This window comes from Fundulus heteroclitus, unplaced genomic scaffold, assembly GCF_011125445.2.
Source record: "Fundulus heteroclitus isolate FHET01 unplaced genomic scaffold, MU-UCD_Fhet_4.1 scaffold_368, whole genome shotgun sequence".
NCBI classification, from domain to species: domain Eukaryota; kingdom Metazoa; phylum Chordata; class Actinopteri; order Cyprinodontiformes; family Fundulidae; genus Fundulus; species Fundulus heteroclitus.
The window spans coordinates 22,880-33,993 of NW_023396779.1; the positions used below are offsets into that span (position 1 = coordinate 22,880).

At 41.0% G+C, this 11,114-nt stretch overlaps 1 protein-coding gene across 1 annotated transcript; it reads left to right on the forward strand.

Moving 5' to 3' along the window:
* Positions 1-8,990: 8,990 nt before the first annotated feature.
* On the forward strand, positions 8,991-10,730 carry LOC105924943 (trypsin V-A). Its single transcript, XM_012860711.3, has 6 exons — positions 8,991-9,218; positions 9,485-9,662; positions 9,729-9,914; positions 10,056-10,117; positions 10,234-10,355; positions 10,462-10,730. Exons 1-6 carry the CDS (start codon positions 9,179-9,181, stop codon positions 10,606-10,608), a joined length of 735 nt encoding a protein of 244 aa, XP_012716165.2. The 5' UTR covers positions 8,991-9,178; the 3' UTR covers positions 10,609-10,730.
* Positions 10,731-11,114: the final 384 nt, after the last annotated feature.

Here is an 11,114-nt window from a genome sequence, read left to right on the forward strand (position 1 = left end):
CGTAAAACCAACTGAAGTGAAGAGAATCTGAACCGAACAGCAGATCTGCTGCTGCTGCAGGAGGTCCAGTCTCTGCTGGGCTTTTTTTTCAGGACATGTGAGGACCAGTGGATCTCAGGGTTGCCAGATCTGACCGACAGCCCAAACAGCGTAAAATCCGCCCAAGGCCCAAATCAAAAACCCAGTCTGAATCTGAACCTCTCTGGCCCAGAACTATTATAGGACTGCTGCATTAGCACTCATCTGCACTGAAGCAAAGAAACGTTGCTCATACCGACTCCACATGCACAAAAACAAAATGTGCAATCAGGCTCACCTTAACGTTACATAAAAATTTACATTTTTCACGCTTTTGTCATTTTTAAATCTATATAAATGCAGGTGGGACAAAAAGGAATAAACAGAATAAATTATAGTTTCAGATGCAGCTCAGTGGTGGTGCTATTTTTTTAAACAGGCCCCAGGGGGGGCAGCTCATGGGGTCCTTGGGGGCTACCTGGTGCCCACGGGCGCCATGTTGGTGACCCCTGGTCTGGATCAACCCAACATTGACTGATGACACTAAGAGCTACTTTCAGTCTGAGGAATCTTTGGTTCAGTCTGAATCCCTCCTTTGGGTCAGGACTCATCAGATAAAGCAGAAATCCATCAGCGGTCGCCATGATCAGAGTGTCTGCATAGTGCAGTCAGTGAGGAAGGAGGCAGCAGTAGTAGTAGTTCATGTCCAGAAGGCTGTAGGCCCGGATCTGACTCCATCCTCCATGCCACGCCACAGCCTCATCCAGTTACTGATTGGTTGTTCCAGCGTGACAAGACACAAAAGTTCAGCTTCTTCAGCTCCAGCAACTGTCGCGTCGCTCTGGCTTCGATTTATTTGCCAAAATTGCACGTTTTCCGTCACTAGAATTGCCTCTGTGGCCTCGGTTAGCGTCGCTTTGCGTCATGTCGGGATGTTGGGACACATTCAGGTTCAGTGTGAACGCACCTTTAAGCTAAGACTCCTAAGATACAGGCTCTCTGGGAACCTTTGTGAACACGGCAATGATTTAGAGGTTAGGATTCCTGGAAGAACCACAGCTTTCTGCTAACTGAACATTCTGACATGGACCAATGAGAAGTCTACATTTAGATGAAATATTTTGAACTGTTGGCAGGAAAACCTTAAGATGATGAAAGCTAAAAGAAACAAAGTGAAGATCTGCAACGTTTGGGGGGAAATCCAACATGTCAGCAAGTGGAAACCTCACAGGAAGCTGAGAGACAGTTAAAAACGACGTGATCGATAAAAACCGGAGTTCTTCTCAGCTTTCAGTACCAGAGAAGATCCAGATTGTTGCTTAAATCTGAGCCGCAAACTCAGACCGGACCAGATTGTTCTGATAACTCAGCAGAGATCCTGCAGATTTCTGCAGCCGCCGCCCTCTTTCACAAACAGCCTTCAGTCCCTCAGAGAGTCCGCCGGGCTGATCTCATTCAGCTGGTTCTGCCTCGGCCCGGCCTGAACACACCCAAACAGCTCAGAGCGGGCCCCTCGGACTCCAGGGAACCCGCCGACCTGCACTGATTACAGAGAACGTCCCAGACTGGGCCAGAACCACAGCAGCAGATCAGATTAAGCCTGGAGCAGGAGGACCGTTTGGATCAGGTTCTGGAGATCAGAACTCAAAGCTGTAGGAGCGTGAAAGTGGACCTGCATGACGTCTCATTTCATTTCACGTAAAGTTTCCCCTCAGGCTGAAACTCAAACCGCGGGTCGATGATTAGCTTTGATTCTTCACACTTTAAATAAAACTAAATAAAACTACAGCCGGTGTCTCTGATTGGCTGAACCGGTACCGGTCTGTAGGTAGAAAGGTTTGAGGAACTGGACACAGAACCACTGATCAGGGTTCATTAAATACTGTAGAATCAAACCAAATGAGACCTGCAGGTTAGTCTGGGCTTCCTGCGTCTTATAGTTCCTGTGAACTGATCCAGGGTCAGCGGTACCGCGTCTCCTGATGGACATTAAGGAACCCGGAGCCGAGACGTCAAGTTCTGGTGGAGGTTCTAGTTTTAAAGGGAAGCCAGAGATTCCCAGAGGGAGCCGGACTCCTCACCGTCGCTGCCAGGCTCACAGAAAAACAAGCTTTTCACACATGGATGACAAAAAGCAGGGCATTCTGGGAGTTTGAGTTCATTCTGGATTTTAGCCAATTAAACATGAGGACGTCAGAAGTTTATCATGAAACTGTTTCAATGCGAAGCGGCCAGAGCCAACACAGACCGACAGATGCCATCCTAACACTAAACAGCCACCAGAGTCACAGCAGATAAAGATGTTTACTAAAATTAAAATTAATAAAATAAAATAAACAACTGTGGCCATCTGTCGGTCTGAGGTGCAGTTGTAGAAATGTCCACATCATTCCAACTTTCCTCGATGCAGTCTTCCAGTAAACCTCCCCCCAGCATGACGCTGCTCTTTTTATTTCATTTAACCTTTATTCAAATGTATATATTATATTATTGAGGAGGTCCTGCTTCACATTAAAAGCCAACGAGCTGTAACCAGCTGATTAAAACAGCAAAGGGCAGGGGTGTCCAAACTTTTTGTTAAATGGGCCAAAATTGTCAAGTCAAAGGAAGTCAAGGGCCACAAAATGAGCACAATTTTTTTTTAAACCAAAAACATTATGTTAATTTTTGACCTGCTCTACAAAATCTGATCATTTTAAATAAATCAGTCAGATTTTATTGTTGGAAATGAATGAGTAAATTAATATAGATCCAAATTTGAAAAAAGTGTTTTGCTCATTTGTTGTATTAAAAGATGGTCATCCAGTTTGCAAATTATTGTGAATGATTTAATTTGACTAACAATATTAAACTCACCTCTTTTTGGTCTAGCAATATAATAACAGTACTTGGGTCGGTTGTTCTTTGAAAACACTGTAATTAGCCAATTTTTGAAAGCAGATTTTAATCCACCAAAGTCTACATTTGAGTCACTAAATGCCATTGGATAGATTTTATTATGAAATTAAAGATGTCACAAGTGTGACTATTAAAAGATGAATACTTTGTGTTGTACTTAACAATCTATAATCTGCATCAGCCACCGGTGGACCAAATCGTTCACCAACTCTCTGTTGCAGTACTCTGAGCTGGAGCTGGCCATCAACACCATGGTGACGGAGTTTCACAAAGCTGCAGACGACGCTCCCACCATGAACACCACCCAGTTCCAGACCTTCGTCTCCAAACAGATGCCCCTCATCGCCAAGGTACTGATGACATCACGCAGGACCCTCCAATCACAGCAAACCTCGCGTCATGGCCCAGATCTCCTCTCTTTGGCTTAACTTCACAAGCAATAAAATCATCTTTTTAATTTTTATTTTCTATAAGACGTTTGAATCCTGTTAACATTAAAGGAAAGAAAACCAAACATCCCTCTATTAAAACATTTACAGCTTTTTAGCCTCAAAAGACAGAAATGATCTGATCCTAGAATAAAATTTCAACTTCTTCATCAGCTGATAAACATGAGGGCAATAGATAAAGAATAATTAATTCAAAGAATCCTAAATGTTTACACTGTGAGAGTTTTTCCATTTCCAAACCTTGAGCCGTAGTCATGACTGGCAGATCCTTACTTTTTAATCTTACATCAGAAAACAGCTGATTTATCTGCGTTTAAAACAAGATAAAGGTGATAAAAGTTTGTCTGTAAAACATTTAAAGCTGACTGTAGTTGATTAAAAGCAGTTATGAGAGGAAACAGAACAATATTAAACGTCTGCATAACAATGAAATTTGGTCTTTGGCTCAATTCGAAGAAATAAAAGTAAAAAAATAAAACTGCATGATAAATATATCAATATCAGCAACTGTAAAAATTATCTTTAATATTCAAGACTGATGTTTATATTTATTTCCTCGGTTATCCTTTAGGTTCAGTCATGTTCATATTTATTAATTTCTCAGTGTTTTATTAATCTGATTGTTCCAGTATTGTTTGTGTATTATACATTTCAAAACAGAGTTGGATCATTGTTACAACAGGAGTTAGTCTGCAGTCAGATTATAACATGAGACCTCAGAGACGTTGAAGTTCCTGCCGCTGCCAGCAGGGGGCGCTGATCCACAGTCAGGGTGACGCTGCCTCCTCCCTGCTCTCTCCAGATGAATTCTTGGGATGTTTTTGTGTCTGACATCCTTTTCCTGTTCTGAGTGTTTCCAGATGTGCTGACTGACTTCCTGCTTCCTGTCTGCAGACAGTGGAGACCGAGGAGGGGCTGGGTCAGGTTCTGCAGCAGATGGGCATCAAGAACGGTGAGAACATCTCCTTCACAGACTTCTGGAAGCTGATCAACAAGCAGGCCGTGGAGGTGTTCAACAACACGGACAAGCAGCAGGACGTCAAGTGTAGCTGCCTGCTGCAGTGACACCTGCAAGCACACCTGAGCCTGAAACACCTGCAGCGCTGCTCTGACCTGACCACAGGGGGGCGCTGCAGGACCACAGTCAGCCATGACCACCCATTAAGAACTAATTCACTAATTGTTTCTGTTTCCATTAAACCTAAAAATACATTTTATTTTTTATGTCGTGGAGATGTGAAGTACGGAGGACCAACCATGATTTATTAGACAGCAGGTAATTACCTGGGATCAGACAAGAACAAGAGATTTAGATCAAATCTATTTATGTTTTACTAAAATTAAAAGCTGCAGAGCTGAGAAATGGTGCCACTGTGCACCCCTCCTGTCTACCAATTAAAGCAAATAAATTACACACCCTGAATTAATAAAAAGTCATTAGAACAAGTAATAATTAAAAGCGTAAAATTAAAAATCCTCAAGGTTTAAATTTAACACCATTAAGAATTGTAAAGTGCCTTGAGATGACATGTTTCATGATTTGGCGCTATATAAATAAAATTGAATTGAATTGAATTGAAGAATATTTTGGGATTTCCATAGAATTATCCATAAAGATAGTAATAATTTTTGAAACTATTATCCATAGTTTCAAAAACTAAAATGATAAGTCAATTGTATGGAAGAACAGAAAAAAACAGTAATAATGCCTTCATTATTATTATCATTACTTTCAAAAGTATGATTAAAATTTGTCTTTAAAGGTCTGTTTATTACGTTTTTGCCCTTACTCCTATAATCTGGTCCTCTTTGATCCTCCGTATCTCGACTAAAACACATTAATTATTTTTTTAGCAGAACAAAAATATTTAGACAACTGCTTTTTTAAAAAAAAAAACTACATAAATATGTGATGCATGTTTATCAGTCTCATTATTGTTGATGTAATCCTGTCATTTTAGTGCTTCAGCTCTTAGTTAATCTCGTTGGGGCCTGAGGAGTCGCAGCCAAAAGGAGTCAGGATTATAGAAGCTGTTCAGGGGGACATAGATCTAGGTGACCTAGAGCGGATCCCTGCTCTTAATGTTATTTGGCTGTTATTGGATTTTTCTTTAATTATAATTAATTTGACAAAACTTTGACCCAGTCTTCCTGACATTGTGCTGCATAATTAGTGCATTTTTTCTCAGGTTCGCTTTAAGTGCCAAAAATCTTAATGCCACTCATTGCTCTCTATAATCTATTTTCTATACAGAAGTGGAAACGTGACTCGTGAGAAAACAACGTTCCCCTTTTACATTTATTCATCTCATGAAGCAAACTGTGATGTTTTCATATTTTTATAATCTGTTTATGATAATCTGTCTGTAGATTAAATGATTATTAATCTGTCTCAGTGTCTGACTTCTGTTGAGTGGATTCTTACAACCCAACAATGTTCACAAGCATCCATCCATCCATCCATCCATCCATCCATCCATTCATCCATCCATTCATCCATCCATCCATCAATCCATCCATCCATCCATTCTCCAGCTTGTACTTGTATAGCACTTTAACTAGTCTTGATGACCTCCAAAGCGCTCTACACTACAGTTCAGTCATTCACACCCTGGCGGTGGTGAGCTATGTTAGTAGCTCCAGAGGCCAGGCTGCCTCTGGAGCTCTCTTTTCCAGGAGGGTTCTAGGAGGATGGACCTCCATGTCCTTAAAAAGACAGCAGCACTCCAACTGCTCAGAGTGAGCCTCCAGAAGTGATAAAAACTCCTGGATCAGTCTGGAAACATTTTCAGAAAGAACAGAACAAAGTCCGGTTGCCTCCGATTTAAGCCTGTTTGCTGTTGCGATGACCCAGATAACTGAGAATTTGCACAGACATAGATATACTGATTTTGTTGAGCCCAATTATTATGGACAGGGAAAGAGCTATACAAATAAATTATTGATTGATGGGAAATCCTAAATGTAAACTTAGCTCACAAATAATGAAATGTCCATTTTGAGTCATTAACAAGTTTAACATTTGTGAAATTTCCTCATGTTTACGCAACGCTAGCTTCAAGATCTTGCAAGGAGTTTCCTCACTGACTGTTTCTGCATGTCAGGATCACAAGACAGAAGAATCTAAAAGATAAACATGAAAGTTTCAACACTGAGATGGATATCTGCCAGAAAATATGAGAAGTTTCACAGCAAAGTGAATAAACAGCTTTAAACCAACTCATTATTGCTTCAGACATTAAATGATCTATGAACCCGTGTCGGTATATTCAGGTGTAGAAATTAAAGAAATTACATCTTAAATCCCATTTTTTTCTGAAAAAAAAATACAATAATTGAAAGCTTGATGAATAAAACTGATGTAATGAATGAATTCCTTATTTTAATTTCCAGGTTAATTATTTCTCTAATAGGATCCTTTTACTTTTGATGAAAGGATGTCCAAAGGATCAGCTGCTCCTGCAATAACAGGTGAGAGCGTTTCCATCCAGTGGAGCAACTCAGTGACCTGAAGGGTTATTCAACACAACAGCTCCACCATGTTCAACCTTAGCTGGTTCTGCTACCAGGGAACAGAACCAGCGCCTACCTCCATCAGCCCAGTAGAACTGCCTAATAATGGATTTAATGACCAAGATTCCTTAGATCAGCCAGCTCTGCTAAAACAAGTCTCAGTTCAGTTTATCTGGAGAATTTACACAACAATTAGTTTCATTAGTACAACCCAATCATCTAAAGGGCCGTGTTAAATTGTTTCTCATTTCTTCACCTTCCTAACAGCTCATACACAGAACCATCTTTGGCTTTTCCCCAAACAGGCCCACATTTCCCAGCCTGCAGCTTCACCGTCTTGAAGCAGCAGGTCCAGACCTTCACATTTTGCTCTGTTAGCTCACTCTGATCGCCAGTTATTAAAATGCTTTTATAAGCATAGCCTGAGTATCAAGATCAAACGTGTTAACAGACACCACAGGTCTGCAGACCGCTGAAGCTGAACTCTTTATATCTGGACTTTGACTAGGCCATTCTGAACCATCCCATATTATCATGGTGGTTCTCCTGCTGAAAGGTGAACCTCCACCCCAGTCTCAGGTCTCCTGCCGCCTCTAACAGGTTTTCTTCCAGGATTTTCCTGATTTATCTCTATCCATCGTCCATCATCTCTGACCTGCTTCCCACAGCAGGTTTTAGTGTTGACTGGTCATCAGAGGCAAGTTGGGTTGTCACTCTGCTGTATTTCATCCTGCAGTTATCTACTTAAAGCACCATCATCCGCTCTCTGGGCTCCTCTCTTACTCTGCATCCTGGGTGCTTTGAGTTTTCATGTTTTCTGTTTATTTCTGTAGTTTTCCAATAAAACCCAGATACTGTTCCCTGCCAGACTGAAGCTGCTAGTTTTTCTAAACAAGCTGTGATTCACTGTATCGGGTAGAAACAAATGAGAATTTATGGCCTAAAGGAACCCCATGTTCTCCAGAAAGGTACCCTAGGAAATACAGAGATCCCTTGGGGGTCATATGATGTAGTTTAACCTGTAGTTATTCTGTAAGTACTCAGAAAGTTCAATTCAGTTTCCTCACTTAATGACATTAAAAAAAGCATTTTGCAGAGCAAAAACTTTGCAAGGCAAACAAATTAGATTTCTACATCAGAACGTATCATAGAATCTCTCCTGATTCTAATTCAGCTACTTGCATTTTAATTTGATTTTAATGATGTCACAGAGGAGCAAAGTTCAGTTTATCTTGTTAGAAAATGCAGCTGATTGCTTCGAGTCATTGACTTCGCAGCAATCCCTTATTCTGAGCATGCATGCGGCGACAGTGGTGAGGAATGAGCCCTATTTAACAGGAAGGACTTTCAGCTGAACCATCTATGGATGTCACATAGCTGTAGAGAATTCACCAGGAGAAATACCTGGATAAGGTACGAAACCTGGAAACAAAGCTTTCAGGAAGAGATCTTAGGATGGACCCAGACACAGACAGGTGAGTTAAGATGTTTGTTAATTAAATAAATGAAATTAATTCTGGCAGGTGAAACCAGAACCAGCATGACTACTAACAGGCTTGGTGGGAATGAACAACAGTAGAAACCCCTGAGGAGTGAATGAAATGACCGATAAAGCAGAGGAAACCTGGCAGGAAGTAGATGAGACTTCAACAGGTAGACTGATAAAGCTTAACTGGCTGTGGCAGAGGGTGGCAGAGTGAAATAAACATGAATGGAACTGAATAGAAATATAAAGACATAATCTGACTGAGAACACAAACACAAGACTGCAAGAAAAAAATGAATGCAAGGATCAACTGGAAGGCAAAAAGAAAAGAAAAACAGCAACAAGGAAAAACACCAAAAAAATTACACAAAACTAATAACTGGGTTATTAGCAAGATTTATAGAACATAAATAAATGACAAGAAAAACATTAATCTATATCAAAACCAGAACCAGACGCCTCCAAATAATAACAAAGCCAGTTTGAAGTTAGTAAAAAATACTTTTTGGACATCAGTGAAGTAAAATAAACCCTTTTCCATCTTTATTTTTCTACTGTGGTCTTTATGTCCACAAAGAAAAGCCTGAAGTCTTGGTCTGTGAGTTTAATTATATGTATCATGAACTGGTGATATATAAATAAAATTGAATTGAACTGAAAGTCTGCAGTCCTCCCTGCATGCAGATGACTGTGCACTGAGGTGCTGATAAGCTTCCATGCTGTGATTGGTGGCTTCAGGTCCAACAGGAAGGTGTGAGCAGAGTTTAAAGGTTCTGCAGGACTGCAGACATTCACGGGGATCTGGACCACAGCAATGGCTCTGCTGAAGCTTCTCCTCCTCCTGCTGGGGCTTGGTGAGTCAGGACATCCTGTGGACACTTCAGGGGACACTGATCCTTTAGCTGAGACCTGCACGTCTCAGGGAGGTTTCTGTTCTCTGATGTTTGAGACAGAAATGTTTGATTGTTTCTGGGTTATGGAGCATAAACGTCACTAAAGTTATGCTGACTTGTGGTTTAATTTTAAGACATTTTCTGGATGTTTTTTGACTAAAGCTAAGATGTTGCTGCCTTATTTCTGACATGTGGATCTTCTAAAAACAGCGTGCTTTCCTCTTCAGGTGTTGCAGTGAACTCAGACTCAGTGTCTCTGCAGAAGAGAATCATTGGAGGTCATGACTGTCTTGATAACGAGCGTCAGTATCATGTGGTGCTCTATTCATCTGGTAACTTTATCTGTGGAGGATCTCTGATCAGCGATCGGTGGATTCTGACAGCAGCTCACTGCGTGATTCCAGGGTGAGAACATTACCAGCAGTAAGCATGGTTCTGTTTTGATTTTCTCTAACCAAATCTTTTCAACAGGGGCCTTACTGCACGATTGGGAGAACATCCACCCAATAACAATCAAAACCTTAATAATAATCAACACTCTGTTCTGGATCGGTTTGAAATCTTTGGTCCCAACCATGACATCGTGATGGTGAGGCTCCAGACACCAACAACCATCAGACCCGTTCAACTTCCTAACTGTCAGAATCGTCTCAGAATGTAAGTCAGTCTCTGATAAATCAGGAAACTGTTCAGACTGTAGATGAAACTCTGAATTATTTGTGTTTCAGAAGCAGAGAGATAAACTCAGACTCTGGATGTAGTTATTTTATTATGGATGTTTTACTCTTCCTGTTTCAGAGGTGACACAGTCCAGCTTGCAGGATATGCATCAACAAGGACAGGCCCTAATAATGTGCGAAGTAAGAAAAATGTTCTTCTTCTCAGCAGATCATCTTTGGCTTAGTCGTTTCTGTGTCATCACCTTTAGACAGGAAGGTTTGTGAAAATCATTTAATGATTGTTTTACTTCCTGCAGTCCCAGGACGCAACCCTGGCCGTCTTCAGTGTGTCGACATGGATGTTACTGCCATTAATGTTAATCACCCTAGACGCGGACATATCTTCACTGTCCAATCTCCGGGCAAGGATGTATGCAAAGTAAGTTAATGTCTTCACCAGCATCAGAGGATGGCAGCTTTCTCTGTTTCATTACAAAACCAAACATGTTAACATGAAATCTGAAGATGATGTTTGTTTCCCTCAGGGTGACTCTGGTGGAGGAGTGGTGCGCAACAACATGATTTATGGTGTGATTTCTGGTATTGGTGTAAACGTATGTCAGCTACCAGTTCGTGTGATGGATGTCTGTGCATACTTGACCTGGATCAACCAACTGCTCAATCATCCGTGACAAATCAACTAGGAGCTCTGTGGTTTGGCTTCCAGGACTAAAACATTCAGAAATTATGTTTCACAAGAACATTTTGAATGAATCCACATTTTAAATATAGTCTCCACTGTTACATAAATAAAATAAATGAATGCAAATAAAATAAATGCTCCTGGGTGCTAGCTGGTCACATTTATTGTTCATTCAGATTCCTGGGTCAATGTGAGCTTCTGTGCTTTCTGTGTCTCTGCTCTGTCTCTCTAACATAGAAAGTACTCCTGGGTCAATGTGAGCTTCTGGCTTTTGTGTCTCTGCTCTGTTTCCTCTAACATAGAAAGTACTCCGGGTCAATGTGAGCTTCTGAGCTTTCTGTGTCTCTGCTGTATTCTTAAGAACCCCAGTGGGTGGAGGCAGATGAGCGTTCACAATGAGCCTGGTCTGGTTCTGCTGGAGGTTCTCCTCCCTGTTAAAGGGAGTTTTTCTCTCCACTGTTGCTTCATGAATGCTCAGATCCATCCATCCATCCA